This window comes from Abramis brama (genome assembly GCF_963993115.1).
Source record: "Abramis brama genome assembly, chromosome: 4".
NCBI classification, from domain to species: Eukaryota; Metazoa; Chordata; class Actinopteri; order Cypriniformes; family Leuciscidae; genus Abramis; species Abramis brama.
The window spans coordinates 43,812,920-43,830,846 of NC_139966.1; the positions used below are offsets into that span (position 1 = coordinate 43,812,920).

Here is a 17,927-nt window from a genome sequence, read left to right on the forward strand (position 1 = left end):
TCTTGATGCAGAAAGTATGTCTTTAAACATGTATTTTTTCTTTTTGTATCATTTTCTTTTGATATTTTTCGATTTTTTTAATCAGCTTTTAAGCTGGCAGTTGAAAAGAACAAAACCAGATAAAAACAGACTAAATGTCTGCTTCTTCCCGCACTACTCATTTGTTCCCAGTAGGTGGCAAAGCTGCTACACTGCTCTTATTTTGATTGTCACTCAGTGACTCACTACAGTTGTGCTTTTTTCCTTCTGTTTTTTGGACTTAATTATTACCAACTTAATTAATGAAAAAGAAAATACCATAAACAATCATCGATGCTATACATTACAAATCCGCAAAAATCATTGCAAAGCATCTTCTATATATTTGTTGTTCACTTCAGTGCTATTTTAGTATTATTTATATACTACTACTACTATTATTACAGTATTTTAGTTTAGGTTTTAGCAGTTTAGGTTTAACTTTTTTTCATTTTTAAGGTTTCCATTTAGCTTTAACTTATATTGTTCTTAGTACTTCAACGTATTTTATTACAATTAGTTGCCAAGGCAACATTTGTAATTGTATTTTTTTTTTAAGTTTAGATTTTTCATATCTTGATGCATTTAAAAAGTACGTCTTTTATAAACTTGTCTTTTATAAATAAAATTGTATTGGTATACATTTGCATATATAGTCAGTCTTTTTTTAATTTTTTTTTTTTTTTAATTATGTGCTTTTGTCATTTTTATATTTCTATTTAGCTTTAATTTTATCATTTTTAATACTTCAACTTCAACTTATTTCAGTTATTTGCCAAGGCAACATTTGTCATCATTTTCATTTGTTCTTGTGTTTTAAGTTTACATGATGCATCTAATATTTGTATATTATTTCAGCTTTATTTCAATTAATGAAAATTATTTTTAATAGTTTTAGTTTTAGATTTACTTAACAACAAAGCTGGTTAAAATTCGGTGGGTCAAACCTGGGTCACATACATTTTTTTAATGAATGTTATGTTATATTGCAAATAACAAGTGCATACAAAACAAGTGAAATCTGCAAACTAATTATGCTTTTCTCAGAGCAAACTTTTTCTTATCAATTTGTCCAATTACATTGTAAAAAAATATTGTTGGTTTAACTTAAAAAGTAAGTTAGTTATATGTTATTTTGAGTTCATTGAAATTAAAAATTTAAGTTAATACAATGAAGGAGATTGGTATAATAAAGAGAAACTCAAAATATTATGTTATCTGAACCACATTAATTACGTTGATTTGACAAAAGATAAAAAGTTGTGGAAATTTTTTTTTTTACAGCATAGGTAATTTTTAGTGACTGCATGAAGCCAAACAATAACTTTTTGTCAATATTTTGAGCATAATCTAATAGTTTGCCATTGTGAACTAATGAAATGCTAAATGTGCATGTGCTGTCTTTCTTTACAATAAATGGCATTCGGTTTGAGATTTCGTTGCATACTGCAATACAATTTCTAAATTTTTAAGCCTGGCCTAAGCATTCAAATGCTTTTTGGAGCCACTGTAAGCAGCTGTTGTGTTTTTTTCTTCAATGGCATCAGAGAAGTTGGACCCAGACCTGTTGACAGCACCCTACTAAAAGACAGATTCTTGGTTTGGTCTCTGACTGACTGACAGGGTCCTCCTCACAAATGGTAATTTGCCATTCAGAGATGGTGTTTCTCACCCTTTATAGTCCCACAGTGTTTTATTCAAAGGAAGGAGTGAAATCTATTTCTGTAGTGAGTATTCGTGCTTTACTGACTCACTATATCTGAAGCACTGCCTGCTCCACAGGGAGAACTGAACATACTGAATCTTAACGAGATGCTGAAATTCTGAGGCGATATCAATTCGTCTTTGTTTAGGTTCCTATGTGTGTGTGTGTGTGTGTGCATGGGTGCATTTGTCAAGGCAGGTGCCACTGTGACTCTCTCGTCTGAGCTTTTTATGGTGACCGTGAGAGCTAAATCCCCATGGGCGACATGAACCTTTAACCAGCAGTCTGCTCCAAATGGTTTTGTGTGAACTTTGTGCCAGGCCCACATGATACTTCCCCAGCACCCCAGTCTTAAGAGCTGTACACAACAGGGTTATAAATGGGCCCCTCGTTGGAGGCTCTTCTACCAATAAGGGCCAAAAAAATCATGCTCAAAATCAGTCAAGATGGTTTGTGATAGAAGAGTATGGCACAACATTCATAACCTCCTTATAACACACACAGCCAGGTCAGAAAGAGATTCCAATTTAATTTTGTTAATGCGACCACATACTTTTGGTGTGACATGCTTTTGTGAAAAATTCCCATTCTAAACATGGATTTCGTTGATGGCAAGTGTTGCTACAGATAGAATGACTTCTGACTAATTCCCGTCAGAGTCATTCAAAACAAGAACAGCCTGAATTTACTAAAGAAGACTCCTGGCTTAATATGTAATATGCTACTGGCTCAGCAGAACCATCTTATATTACTTGCTGCCGTTCATGTGACCTTTTGAGAAGTTGACTTTTTTTTCTTTTTTTTTCTCAATCTTTGCCATTTTCATGTCTGCAGTTTAACTAGAAGTTCACAGACAACACAAGTTCCACGTTCTTAGAAATGTTTTGTGTTCATATAGGTTTAACATGCTTTTGAAAAATGTTTATATAATTAATAAATATCAGTTATGAAGAGTCACACCACATCTTACAACCTGAAATAACTTTGTCATGTCATAAAAAGGACAAATTATTTGATATTTTAAGAGACTTGCTTGGCACACAGATTATGCCAAACTAACTATAAGGAATACGGTTCTTTTTAATAATTAGGTTTGTTTGATGTTTGCTATCAGGACATTTGTATCACTTTTTAACATTATGCACACCAAAAAATATCAGTATGAATTTTATGATTTTCTGAATATGAGATTTAATGTATTTTCTGAAATTAATAGATTACAATTAGCATAATGTATTTGGTTTCAAGCAGATTGCTTTCAAATCTTTCTTTATTATTTAAGATACATTTCAAATTTCTGTAAATAATATATCAAATTAAATGTAACTGCTCACTAAGACTATTAGAGCTTTGGGGACTCACTGTGCAAACTGCTGTCACGTCTGCAAGAAGCAGGGCCTGATTTATAGTGAAAATTAAAGCGTTAACAGGATAATGAGAGTCTTGACAATGACAACAATCCCACCATCTTTCCATGCTTGATATGTCAAAAGTCAGGGTTCAGGATGACCTTCTAATTATAGACTTTAAAAGCATTGCTCAGGCATCTTAACAGAATTTATAGTCCTGGCTTGTTCATATCACCCTCATCCACATTACATCCACATCATCTCTGGCACTTGGCTGCAAGGTGAAGTGAATGTTTCCTATTTTTCTCACTAAGCCCTAAATATCACCCAAAGGCCTTCTAGGGAAAGGGTGGAGCTTAGACACTGGGAACCCCTGGATGACAGCATCACCTAATAATATCTATTTCATTGACCCTATAGTCAATGCCCTTGACATGGGCCTTGTGGCAGGGTCGTCTCTTCATTACAAACACATTGCTGACAGTATATTAATCTAGATGTTTTTTATGTAAAAAAAAAAAAAAAAAAAGTTTAAAAAGTAAAAAAAACCCAATATATTATATTATATTTTACTATTATTATTGTATAAGTTATTATTATATAATATTTTTTAATTATAAAAATATATACATTTATTCAATGTTATTTATTATATATCATATGATTATATATTATTATAAATTAAAAAATAAATAAATGGAAAATATGACTATATTTTCTATATTTTTATTTTATTACATTTTATTATATTGTATATTATTTTATATTTCATATAAAAATGTATAAATTGTAAATCTGACATTTTATTTTATTATATTTTATTAAATGTTATTTATTATATATCTTATTATTGCATTATTATAAATTATGAAATATATCGTTCTATACATTACAATTATGCCAGTTATAAAATTATACACTCATTATCATTTTGATTTAAGTGTCAGGCATTCTGTATATAAATAAGTTATGTCTCTTTGTGACATATTCAAAGCAATGCCAACTTGTCAACAGAAATACCGTCTTTTTTTCTGCAATGCAACGTTATCCAAAAGCCCCTCTTGCTGTCTGGCTCCAGCTGGTGAAGAGACAGGGCACAGCGAGCCACATCTAATCCCCAGGACTTTAGGAGAAAAGGGGAGGGAGGTGTTAGGGATCTTTTTGGGCTCCATTATCAAAGAGAGAGAGGAGTGGCTAGGATGAGCGCTATATAAACCCCATTTATTCATCACCCCCAGATCTGTTACTTTCTCCTTCACGTTCCTGCGTTGCCCTCATCCTCACTGGCTTCCACAGTCTCTGGTGCAGCTTTCCTCACCTCTGTTTCTCCATCATTACACCCCCTGGCTAAAGGACACCTCCTGCCACACATACTGGGCAGCCCAGACTCACCCCTGAACCCCTCCAACTGGTGCCCGGTCCACCGGAGAACGGCTCAACATGCCTGAGCCCACAAAGAAAGGTGAGAACGAATTCTGTCCGTCATCACGCCACAGATCTTGTAGTCTGATGGGAAAACTAGAGCAAAAGGTAGAGAGATGTTTTAGGATGGCAAGACATTATTATAATTATTCTACCAAATCAAGACATACAACAACATTAATGAGTGATATCACCTCAACCTTACTAACAAACATGCTGATAACAAATTAGCCGCACTGTGTTGTTGATTTGCTTCACCAGTTTTGATTCTAATCTAAAGTTTATGAGCCAAATAGGCTTGAACTAGGCAATAGCTTGGTGAGTTTGCCCAACTGCATTTGACACACATACATCATATACAAAGTTGAGAAAGTAAAGAATGCAGATAATTGTGTATTATCAGCTGTGTGAGATGTGACAGTGTACACAATATAACGTACTACAAAATATAGAGTATAATGTATAGGTCAAGGTGGTTGGTTAGAAGTAAGTGCTGCTTTGCTGCATCCCTGCAGTCATGACAATGACCCAAGCAGACATAAAAAGCTCAGGGATGATCAGGAATTCTGGGAGCGACTTTGGGATTCACATTGTGCTGGATGATGAGGTGATCCAAACATCTTTAGACAAAGCAACTATTGTCATGACTGTTGCTATGATGGATGGCACATAGTCAAGGCGATTAGGAGAGCACAGTCAGCTGAGCTGCATAGGATTCTGGGTATGGAATGGTGGTGACTTAACCGGCGCTGGGTTACAAGTCCTAGAGCCCAGCTTTACTGCAGTGCCAGAGGCATCGCTGATGGATGATGCAATGCTGATGGCCCAGTGGGGATGCTACGCCTACAGATGGACAAATATTTCAGGGGTGATGATATAGAGATCAGCTTCCACTGCCTAATGGATGGATGGAGAAATATGAGGATGCGGCATTGTGTGTTGTTGTCCTTTGAGTTTCATTACATTATTATTATTATCATGGAAAATTATTATTATGCCAGACAGATTTCGACATTTGGAACTGCGTCCCCATGAGCACAACAGCTCTTATGCGATGAGATTTCATCATTCTTGACAAGCACCGTTGACATTTAAATTTTATTTTTGGTCATTCTTTAGCTTTTTTCTGAGGATGACTCATATTTTAATATCTGCCTCTAAACATAAGCACATTGGAAAGGATCCGTCCAACAACAGACAATGGGGATTATGAAGCAGAATGAGGGCGATCTTGGAGACTGATGTTACGGCTGCTATTTTGATGATGCTCATAAACATGGTCATAAACAGGGAGGTGGCACGATTCATTTCTGTAAATGGTTTGCAGACGTGCCCGTCGCCCATCGCAAATGCCATCCAGTTGATTGTGCAGATTTTTAAGATGAATGAAAAGATTTTGGATAGGATGCACATGGTGACTAAAACCATCTGTCCATCAAGGCAAAAGGCCTAAAATAATTTTCTTAATCAGTATTTTTGTCTCGTTTTCCAGTGAAAACATCTAAATATTCTGAAAGGGGTTTTCTTTTGGAATGACATAAGGAAGAATAGAATATAAAATAAAGAATAGAATAAAAGAATATATCTTCAATTAATTTATTTATTTTTTTTTTTTAAATCTACCTTGATTTTAGCATTAACATAATAAGATTTACAAAGATTAATGTTTAAAACAAGAAATAAAAACAAACCTTTTTTACTATTACCATTTAGCTTCTCAAGTAAATGTATCTTGTTTTAAGGATGTTTCAATATTTTTACCGGAAAACAAGACACGAAATTGTGATTAAGAAAATGCTTTTTGCAGTACAAGTAGTTCCTTTCTCAAGTAACAAACAATGAGACTTCGAATTGGTTACTGTGAAAGATGAAAACAAAGTAGTTGATGTGCCAACTATAATATTTAAAGTACAATGGATTTCATGTACAGTAGATGCCTTTCACAAATAACCTCAAGAGAGAGTGAGTATTAGACATTGTGACCATGTCTGTTTGAAAAAGAAAATGATTGTTCTCATAAATTTGAGGGAACAGCTGATGGGGGGGGGGGGCGGTTGGGGTTGCCGTGGAGCGTTGACTCCAGGCTTTAAAAGGCTGGATGAGGGATGAACAGGGCTGGACCCCCGGGGAACTGGATTCCAGACCCCTGGAATAGTTCAGAATGAGCAGACTTTTAATCCCCATTGCTCTCTCTCTTCTCTCTGTTAGTCCTATCTTTCATCCAGTGACTTTATGTCTCTATCATGCTGAGAATCCTGAGCTCTTGTTTGTTTGAACTTTGATCTCTGTGATAAACAGTATCAAAGGATGGAGGTTGTGACCTACCTCTACATATGACAGCATCCCAAATAGCATCCCACAGGAAAACAACAATGGAAGGAAACAAAAAACCTTAGTAGCCTGTATCAGTGAAAGTTTATCTCTGGAGGCGTATCAGGGTAATAGCTGCCCTTTGACTAATGACTTAAAGATAGTCAAAGGTGAAATAATCCCCATGTCAAACCCACCCTACATTAGGGTGGCGTATATCCAGGGTCCAAAATTAACTTTTTCTCCGGCTAATGGTGGGTGAATGGAGAAACAGGGAAACAGATCAGGTCATTGTGTCACTCGCAACATCATATATGACCTGGTCTCTATCTCTCTGTGAACTTGCACTGAAGAGACTTCTAGAGTTTTTATGTGAGAAATATTCCACTTTTAAATATATGAGTTATCTTCCCATGAAGTCCTGGGAAAATAAAAGTTTAGGTATCCTATAAAAACATTTTTTCAGATGTTTTATTTGTAGATGGTCTGTATGCCATTAGTTTTGAATTATGCACGTCAATCACTTTAACTATTGTGCATTATGTAACAGTTCCTTATAAAGTTACCAGCCAATTGGAAACTTTTACTTGAGCGAGTGTTAATTTTGGATCCTGCATGTCTCACTTTCACTTTTTTCTCATTCAAAGAAGTCGAAGTGTCATTCCTTCATGTCAGATCCCACTCATAAATCAACACCAAGAGAAACAACACATTCAAGCTGTCATCTGCTCTCTGATGTCTGTCATTATCTGTGCCAGCAAAGTTAGCACGACTTCCACGTGCAATTGTACTTTGTTACTGTAGAACTACAACAATTAAAAAAAGACTGATTCTCAAACTAAAAGCTGCATCTATGCCCTCTTAACCTTTTGATTATGGAAGATTTTCAGTCTGTGTTATTTGTGACAATCAAAAGTTAGCCACAGTGCGTTCGCTTATCAATTAAAAAGCATGTGACTGAAAATGTTGGACTGAAATGAGGACTAGTAATAAGTGTTTGTGTGAATGGGGGTGGGGGGTGGGGGTGGGGGGGGGGTTGGGTGGTCATGAGCCTGTCTGTCCTCACGACAGCAGTAGGGACAGCTGAACATACCTGCATACTGTTGTGCTGCACTGCGATGGTAAAACAATACCTTTCAGAATTGTCGTTATTGCTGGATGAGCCAGGGAGGATCTCGAAACGGGCAGAATGCCACACAAGCTAGCTTAACGGTGACAGAAATGACTCTTTTATGGGTGGAAGGACCCACGTCATTGCCAAATCTGAGCTGAGGTGTCCAAAAGACATGACCTGTAGGATGGCATCATGCACAAGATAACAAAAGAGAGAGACATAAAATAAGATTAGATATCTCAAAAGACTAACTCACATGCAAAAACATCTTGATTTAATATTATTACATTTATATAGCCTAGTGCTTTTCTCACAATAAGCACAAGACAAAAAAGAGGGAGATAAAATAAGATTAGGTGTCTCAAAAGACATGCAAAAAACATCAAAATTATTTTTTTTCCATTGTCACGACATGCACAAGACAAAAAAAGAGGTAAAATAATTACGTGAACAAATTCTGTGCCTCAAAAGATTAATTAACATGCATAAAAACAAGATTTAAACTGATAATGATTATTAATTACATACTGTTTAGTGGGGAGATCATTACAATAATCATGATTACTATTACTATCTTTTTAGTGATCAAATCTCTACTTTCAGATGTTAGTTAGACCATCTAAATGTCTCTTTACATTTCTGATGGTCCCATATAATTGTATCCCAAGTCTCATGAATTCAAGCGAACTTGAGTCTTTTGAGAAGTTTTTAGCTACACCATGTGATGACGACTGAGGAGACAATGCAATATAGGACATGATGTCCTACAGTACAGTGTGCACAAAATGTGACAATGAACTGAAGATAATACCCAGTGAAGGAGAGATGGACTGACAGAGACAGCAAAAAACGAGGGAGCTGAAAGCTGAGAGATGTCAAAAATGTCAATAGGCTAAACGCACAGGTGTTCACATCGGCTCCTGACAGCAGGGGGCAGGAATGGAGCGGTCGTTCTTCGAGTGCTTCACAGAGATCCTTTTGTGCCATGATCAGACTAGGCTGGCATCCTCACAGAATTCACAGCAGCCCATGCCAAGGCAACAGGAGCGGGTCTGAGACAAAGCTGCTGACATTTACATCACGTAATAACCCAGAGGAAGGTTTTGTTGCTCTTTAAGAGATCAGGAAACCTAGTGGAGTTCACAATGGTCCAAGACGTTCAACTTGGTCTCAAATGTTCTTCCTAAACATCCCTGGAAGTTTGAGATCTCTGACTTTGAGTGCAGATTTCGGAGACACATGTGAGATTAGGAGTTTTTGTAGTGTAAATCTGAGAAGCAGGATATTCTAAAAGTCTCCATTTATTCTCCATTTACTCTCATTGCTCTCAAGCAATGAAATGTTAAAGAGATCTCATTTGTGAATTTGCATTCCTATAGTACTTCATGTTCAGGTTTCTATCCAGCAACTCAAAATTATTGCTCAAAATCCCATCACATGACCTCATGTTTGTCTTTGTATGCGCATAAATTTAGCATCACAGCTTTTACATTCAAAGATGAGATTAGATCATTTGCAGCTTTGTCTGCTTTAAAAAGAGTCAGGTGCCCATCACGTGTCAATGCTATGGTAATCTATAAATAAAACCGCTGGTTTATTTTAGAACTATCATACCAAGGGATGTATGCGCTCATTGATCTTGTTAGGCTTTTATTTAACTCCTCTAATCACATTAGGGTCTGTAAGAACACTTTCATCATGCTCTGCTGGGTTTACTGTAACTCTGTGTCAACATGTGCTTCTTTAAACTGTTTGCTATAAGTCTAGCCATATGCACCGCAACTAACACAATACTGCACACTGACACCCAGTTTAAACCTGAATGCTTTAAAGACAAACAAAGCTCATATATTTCTGCATACAGTAGCCTAAAAAGTATACAGACAGTAAAATGTCATTATATTTGATAACAAAATATAAAACCAAGTGGCTTTTATTTTAAAGACAGCACAAGCACATTTGTTTGCAAATGACACTTGGATTTTTTTTTAATGGGAAAAAAATAATGTCAAAAAAATAATAATTGGGGGCCACAGTAGCCTACCATCCAATATTGTAGAAATATGTAAAGCTTCATTAGCCTGCCTAAAATAAAGTAACCTTCATGGAGCTGTTTTTCTTTCTTTCTTTTTCCTGACAGATGATGGCCAACCTGAAGGTGAGTGGTGAATTTCTTCAGAAAGCCTTGTTTGCCTCACCCTGGATAGGTTTTTATGAGTGAATGTATAAACGAGATTCAATAGTTGGGAGGGGGAAAAAAACTTTAAACAGTCTGACTAGAAATCATACTGAGAAAACAGAAAGAACACATTTTATTCTAGACTAGCTAAGCTATAGCTAATATATTTAGCTCCAGTGTAACAGTTCTCTATCATCCAGCTCGATGTATTTTTTGGTTTAAATGGGGGCTGCTAAACTTCAAAATATCAAAACATTCATTCTTATCATATAATCAATACTTTAGTAATCCAAGAGCATTACTAGTCTGGTTGTTTTGAGTCAAAAGATGGCGCCAATTTGCTGTTCTCTAAAGGTGTAGCAGCTATTGGAAACGAGTGGCAAAGTGGAGAGACACACGTGAAAGTATCAGCGTGACAGTTGTAAACTGTGAAACAAAGTTTCGCGGCCAAAATATTTAAGGTGGGGTAACATTAGAAGACTGATTTTTAGCGGTCATAAAAGGTCAGTTGTTTATTATCAATATTGTAGCAATGTAAGAGCTCAAACAGATGTTAGGCTACTTACAAATCAAGCAGCTTTCAGTTGTTCACTGCGTCGATCGTTAATTTGAGAAACCGCGTGGATTCCTATTGAAATAATTGGATTTCGCCCGCGAAAAATTACCGGAAAACGATAAACGTGACCGCACCTTTGCCATATTTAATTAATAATTAAATAATCGTGAAATTATACAAAAAACAGTATCGGTCAAAAGTTTGGAAACATTCATGTTTTGAAAGAAGTCTCTTGCATGCATTTATTTGATTAAAAAACAAAACAAAACAAAAAAACAGAAAAAAACAGTAGCCTAATATTGTGAAATATTATTACAATTTAAAATAATTGTTTTCTGTAGCCTATACTTTAAAATATAGGCTAATGTATTCCTGTGATGCAAAGCTGAATTTTCAGCATCATTACTCCAGTCTTCAGTGTCGCATGATCGTATCTTTCTGCTGATTTGCTGCTCAGTTATTATCAATGTTAGAAACAGTTGTTAATATTTTTTTGGAATAAATGCTGTTCTTTTTTAACTTTTTATTCATCAATCCTGAAAAAAGTACCACAGGTTCCAAAAATATATTAACAACTGTTTCTAACATTGATAATAACTGAGCAGCAAATCAGCAGAAAGATAGTATCATGTGACACTGAAGACTAAGTGTCATGAACTAATGATGCTGAAAATTCAGCTTTGCATCACAGGAATACAATAGCCTATATTTTAAAGTATAGGCTATAGAAAACAACTATTTTAAATTGTAATAATATTTCACAATATTATAGAAAATACTAAGCAGAGCAACTGTTTCCATCAATGACAATAACTGAGAATCAACTCATCATCTTAGAATGATTCAGAAGGATCATGTGACACTGAAGAATGTAGTAATGATACTGAAAATTCAGCTTTACTATCACAGAAGTAAATGATATTTTAAAGTAGGCTATATTAAAATAGAAAACCATTATTTAAATTGTAACAATATTTCACAATATTACTGTTTTTTCTGTATTTTTGATCATTTAATGCAGGCTTGATGAGCATAAAGAGACTTTAAAAAAAAAAAAAACATTGAAGTATTTTAGGGAGTCACATTGGCTACCTAATAAAGTGAATAAATAGGCTAATTATAATCTACAGTAGGCTACATTCTTGATACAAATACACCACCGGTTGATTCCAGTTGAGTTCTATGAGTGTCTAAGGCTTTAAGTACTTTGATGTGGACCTGTTTCGTATGACATAAGTTGGGCATTTCTGCAGCAAAGTACACATTCAATAAGGTCATAAGCGCACAGCACTGGTATAGTCTAAATGTGCAAACATGGTGGTCACAGCAGTGCAAATGGGAAGTATTCAACAGATGAGTCAATGCTATGCCTTGATTAGTTATCAATCAAGTGGTCTGAATCCCTGTATTCTGTCCAGATGATCATGGGTTGTTGATTCAGATGACATTTCTGGCCCATGTTTATACTAGTGTACTGAGACATAGCCTACATCCCCTTTAAAAAAAAGAAAAGAATAATCATTGTAAAATTATGTCCATTTCATGCTTCAGAGATCATTTCATTTTCTTTTACTCTCCAAAACAGGAATGTTTTGGGGAATTCTCCATTTTCCTCTGTCCTGACAGTGGACTTCCTGAAAGACAAGCAGAAGTTTTTTGCTTGTATTTTATAATTGAGGGAGGTCCACTGTGTCTTTTTGTGTATGTAATGACATTTTTATCTGTATAGGCTATACATGTAAGTGTCTGTGAGTGAGTATGTTGTATCGTCTCCTGTCCTTCAGCATATGTATGTGTCTGTTTGTGTTGCTGACGCTTCATGCTTTGAAAGAGGCACTTGCATTCCTCCGCTATGTCTGTCACATACTCAGAGAATGTTGCCCCAGTCTCTGGTGACGCCCCATCTGAGAACTCGGTTGAGATCACACCAAAAGGTAGGTGTTCAACCAAATCCCCCCTTTGCTTTCTTTCGCTTCTCAGTTTTACCCACAGCACTCTTACCTCACGTGTGTGAGAGTGTTTGTGTTTGCGGCACTGTGATTTCCACCAAATTATCACCTTTGTGACCACAACAGTTCAGGTAAATCATCTCACATACGGTACAAACTACGGTAAACACACACACCTCATGGCCCAAAAGGTTCAAGCGAACACTACGGTGGTCCACACACCTTAACCCACACCTGCGTCAGTACTAATGCCTGTTCTGGTTTATGGATGACAGGATTTTATTGAGTAAATGCACATCTGTATATGGAGAGGTTTGATGTGAAGGTAAAGTATATGAAAAGAAGCAAATGACACCCACAGAAAGACATCTGTGTAGGCATCAACTGTTTATTGTGCTTTCAAAATAAAGCTGACTGCATTAGAAATGCTAAATTCTCATTACGGCTGTAGTTGGTGTGTACAGATATATGGATATTTAAATTTTTTACAATATATAATATGTATAGTAATATTTCGCCTATATATTATATTACTAAATTATATATTTTAAATAAATATATACTAAAACATCTGCAAACCTTTTGTGTATGAGAATAACGAATAGAATTTTGAATTGTTTTTAATCTTGCACAAGTGTACAGATGCTTGCAGAGTTGGATGTACTTTGCTTCTTTTTGGGATTTACAGTTTCATAGATGTACAGTGACTACATCTGACTAAATTGAAACGGACCTGAAAAAAATTCTTAAAGATATTATTACCATAACATTTCATATAAATAAAAATGCATATTAAAACACATATTTGACTTATTTTTGCACTTAATTGACCAGTTTAGTTACTCTACATCTATATGAGAGTGTGCATGTGTAATCAGCTGGGTTGAAGTTGGCTTCCTGAAGTCTTGCTGCTCTAGCCTGGCTGTGTTTGCTGTACAGAGGCTAAAGTGGCAACCAAAGACACAGAGGTCATAGTGACTGTCACAGAACCAGAGGCAGCCGTACCCATACCTGCTGCTGCGGCTCCACAGCCACAACCCGTTATAATTGTGACTGAAATAGAGCCAGTAGAGGGTGAGGTCACAGACACAAGGCCAATAGTGACAGAGCCTGTAGAGAATGGGCACAATGAGCCAGAGCCAACACGGGCTGAGAAGCTTGTCGAGGTGACTGAGGTAAAAGAAGAGGAGCCCAGCACCTCAAAAGTTCCTGGTGAGTATTACTAAGAGTAAAACTCCAATAACAAGTTGTCAGTGTTGGGGAAGCTACCTTTAGACTGTAGTTTGCAAAGCTACAAGGTACATAAAAACAATGAGGATTGCAATTGGGCAACAACATTTAACTTGCTTGAAAACGTAGCGGTATTTCAATGTTTTTGAAAACTGACCATTATTGTAGTGAATGCTCTGTTCACGTTCAGCCATGAGTGAGATAAGATGGATGATGTTCATCTGGTCATGTGACTTTTAAATAATTAAGACAACCCACTCCTTATAGAAGAAAACAGCTTTTTTTTAAGTCTTCATTCTTGTGTAAAACATACTTACATTTTTCTCATTTGAACAATTTTTTTAACAAATATATTTACTGTACAAACATTCTTTTTTTTCTTCTTTTCTTTTTTTTTTCTCATTTTAAATATAAATACACAGTGTATTGTGTGTATATATATATATAATTTTTATATACACTACCGTTAAAAACGGTAATGGTTTTAAACAGGATTGGGGTTGGTAAGATTTGATGTTTTTGAAAGAAATCTCTTATGCTCACCACGGCTGCATTTATTTGGAAAAAAAAAAGAATTTTTTTTTCTTCTACTTGCACTACATCAATTCTTGCTGGAAAAAAAAAATAGTTAAGCTACTGTTACAATGCTAAACGTTTGTAGTGAGTAAGATTATAGTTACCGTCTCCCCAACACTGCAAGTTTAATACGATCCAGGTCAAGTACATGTGGGAAGCAAAGTTGATTTCAAGCAAAACTTTCATAATCACTGACAGCAATACAAGCATTAAACTTTACATAACCATTAGTATTTTCCATCATATTTTGTTTTGTTGATATATATTTGTCTAAATAAGTCTAAATATCTATGATTTGTTTTAGTTTTCCTGTCTAATAACATCAGGCAAAGGGACTGCCAATGAAAATTAGCCTTTGGCTAACTTGAGTACATTTTCATCTATTTGGATGTTGAATAATCGACATTGTCCATTTCAAAATAAATAAATAAATCTTTAAAAATCTGATATAGACAGATCTGTAATAATGTTATAACGGCACCACATGTTTTGACCCAGGTGTTCCTAGAGTATACCAGATCTCTCACTAGCATGCAAAGACTCAAAGTTTTCTCTCACTTAAACCTGTACAGGAAAGTCCTTCACATCAAATTATTTTCAAAGATCATTTTTTTCTTACAACGTTAGGTTGCAAATGTTACATTTAATTCCCCTTTAAGCTCTGTACTGACAGTGCCTGTAAGATATGTGACCTTTAGCTTGCATGTGTGTGATGTAAATCCCAGAGCAAGTCCAAAAGAGTAAGAAAAGTCCAGACTAAGACATTGTAATCCAGTTTATAAGTAGTCTAAATGTATTTGTGTGTCCTCTAACATTTGAATTTATACTGATCAGCACCTTCACTGAAGAAGTCTGCTAAGACAATAGTTACCCCATTAAAAGGTATGCCAATGGAAGACAAAGAGAAGTATATCAGTCAATGTGCATTTTGTGTGGAGATGTGTGTATGTACTTTTGAGCATCACTGTGTTTTCTCTGAAGCTTTAATTATGTGGCTTTTTCAAGTATTTAAGTACAGACAAGTTGCTGAAGATCAAATCTGTTCCTGCTGCAACAAACTGAATCTTCTGCAATAGTTTCTTTGTGTATTGCAAAATAATGCTCATGGGTTTAACCGAAGCCAAAATATAACCACACTTCCTTCCATCCACATGTGTTGCCATAGCCTGCATGGCATACATATCGCTTCTGTCTTTTATCGCACTTCATCCTCACACACGTATATACAACATGACATTCATCTCATTCTTGTCAAAAACACATGTAAACATTGCCAGCATTCCATCTTTTATTTGTAAGCGGGTTCATGGTGAATTTAAAGTTCATGTTTGACTGTGCAAATGCATGCTGTGTTTGGTCTACGGCTGGAAATGGAGTTCAGTGATAGGTGGGTGTATGTGTCAATCACACCTTTATTTCAGATAAAGATGATGATGTCACCGCCAGCACCCCATCACCTCCACCTCCAGCAGGTTGGTAGCCATGATGACCCATCCTCATCAAATCACTGTTGTTCTTCACTAATGTTGTTGCTATGAACATGTCGGTGATAAAACAAGCTAAAGGTTGCGCTAAATAGATTTAGCAAAGGAACGCATGTATGCGAAAACAGATGCACTTAATGTTTGTGATTTTTGCCTGACTCCTACAAGCATTTAGACCCTTTATATCAAATATAATCATATATCTATATAAAGGAAGAGTTGACATCTGATCATGTCTGATTTCTGACATAATACTATGTTTGTGCAAACATAAAGTTTTTGCATATAATACAATATTTTAATGATGTTTTAAATGTATAGTAAAGTCAAAGAAAAGGCTAATTTAAAAGGAAAAATGTATTATAAAAAAAGCTAAATTTGTCAAAGTATGCAACATTGTATTAAATTGAAAATTGTCTCTATTTTAGGCCGATAAACAACCCTTACCTTGGTGAAACAGATCCTCATAATGAATAATATTTTGTTTTCTTTCACAGAGAATGGCAGCACACCCAAGAAACTTTCTATTGACCTTCCTAGTAAGAGTCTTTTATTAATTAATGCCCTCATTACTCTTGATCCAGGGGTTTATTTTTAGATTATATGTGAATCTATTCATTTGAGCAAACAGGTTCAGGATTAATGAGGTTACTTATAGCAGATAGAGATCATTGCCCTGTGAATTTACATTTACTTCCAGTGCACCATTGCAACATAAGTGGAAATTCCTCTGAGGATGCTGGTCTTTTATGTCACCATAAAACATATTTCTTATGCCATAATGCATTACTAAAATATAATATTTTTCATTTTATAATAAAATTAAAGATATAACGTTAATTGCAAATGAAAAACTAATAGTTGTATGTAAATATACAAATCTTTTTTATTGCAGTCAAGCACAATGATTCCTGAAAAGACATTTGAACATGTACGGAATGGCGCATGACATTAACAATCTGTTCCTGCTTTCAGTTCATGTTTTATATGTGCAATTGTGTGTTACAGTGTGTTGGCCGCAATGGACTTTACAGTACTATTTCTTATAATATGCTGTAAATTTCTCTCTGTCTCTGTTTAGATGATAGCGTCCCTGAGTCAACCAGGGGGAGAAAAGACTCAGGTAATTCTATAACTACAGTAGAGGCTTTAACGGATCCCTAGAAATCCGGAAACAAAGGCCGAAATTGGTCTAGACAAAGCATCATAAGACGCTTTCACTGCCTCATTTTCCCACAGTGGACAGCCAAATGGGACCGGTAAACTACTTTTCAGCCTAATGTAAAAAGCGCTGTAATAATCCCAAACCCCATCTTGAAAGAAACTGGAGGGGTTTTGGAGATCATCTGCTTTTTCACACTCCATGGGAAAATGAATGGCACAGTTTGTTTTTTATTTATACTATATTTAATCTCATTGATCATTGACTAAAAAAAAATCTGTGAAATCTCATTGAGCAATCAGAATATTTTCCGCAATGATTTTGCAATGCAATGTATATTTACATATGTTAACTGATTCTCTTTTTTCCCTCTTAAAGGTCATTGTTCAGTGTCTTTATGCTTTCCATGTTGCTTTGTGGCAGCAATGTGTGATGACGATGTGTCACTGTGTGTTTGTTGGGTATTATGTGTGTCAGTTCAGGCAAATGGACGATTGCAAGATATATATGGATTTAAAACACTTTATAATAACTTTCATTAAGTCATTTAAAAATCTGAATATATTTGAATAGAAATATAGATGGGCATTAATATTGATATTTCAATTTGCACTACTTAATTATCTAAAAAGTTTTACACATAATATGAAAGTTATTATAAAGCTACCAAAAATGTATAAGTGGGATAAGTGTGTTCTTTCTCCAAAATGATCAGTGTGGTCTCTGGGGGATGGACAGCCTCCTGAGGACATTGACAAACAGATTGATACTCCACCGCTCTCGACTCTGTTGATTGAAAAGCCCCAGGGTGGCTCCATCAATGTAGGTCAGTAAATGCAGCTTTGTAACGGTTCCCGTTCACTCTTGAAGTGC

General features: G+C 35.5%; 1 protein-coding gene across 9 annotated transcripts in view; it reads left to right on the forward strand.

Moving 5' to 3' along the window:
- The first annotated feature begins 4,308 nt into the window (after window positions 1–4,308).
- Window positions 4,309–17,927, forward strand: part of mybpc1 (myosin binding protein C1) — a 35,965-nt gene continuing 22,346 nt past the window's right edge. For 4 of the 9 annotated variants that reach the window (XM_084111771.1, XM_084111772.1, XM_084111775.1 and 1 more), the window contains exons 1-8: window positions 4,309–4,534; window positions 10,059–10,076; window positions 12,525–12,587; window positions 13,542–13,814; window positions 15,243–15,290; window positions 16,390–16,431; window positions 16,974–17,015; window positions 17,770–17,880. In XM_084111771.1, the coding sequence (XP_083967897.1) occupies window positions 4,513–4,534; window positions 10,059–10,076; window positions 12,525–12,587; window positions 13,542–13,814; window positions 15,243–15,290; window positions 16,390–16,431; window positions 16,974–17,015; window positions 17,770–17,880 (619 nt within the window). In that variant the 5' untranslated portion in view covers window positions 4,309–4,512. Of the gene's footprint in view, window positions 4,535–10,058; window positions 10,077–12,524; window positions 12,588–13,541; window positions 13,815–15,242; window positions 15,291–15,829; window positions 15,881–16,389; window positions 16,432–16,973; window positions 17,016–17,769; window positions 17,881–17,927 lie in introns of all 9 variants that reach the window. The other 5 variants (XM_084111776.1, XM_084111778.1, XM_084111777.1 and 2 more) reach the window with 3 other exon arrangements.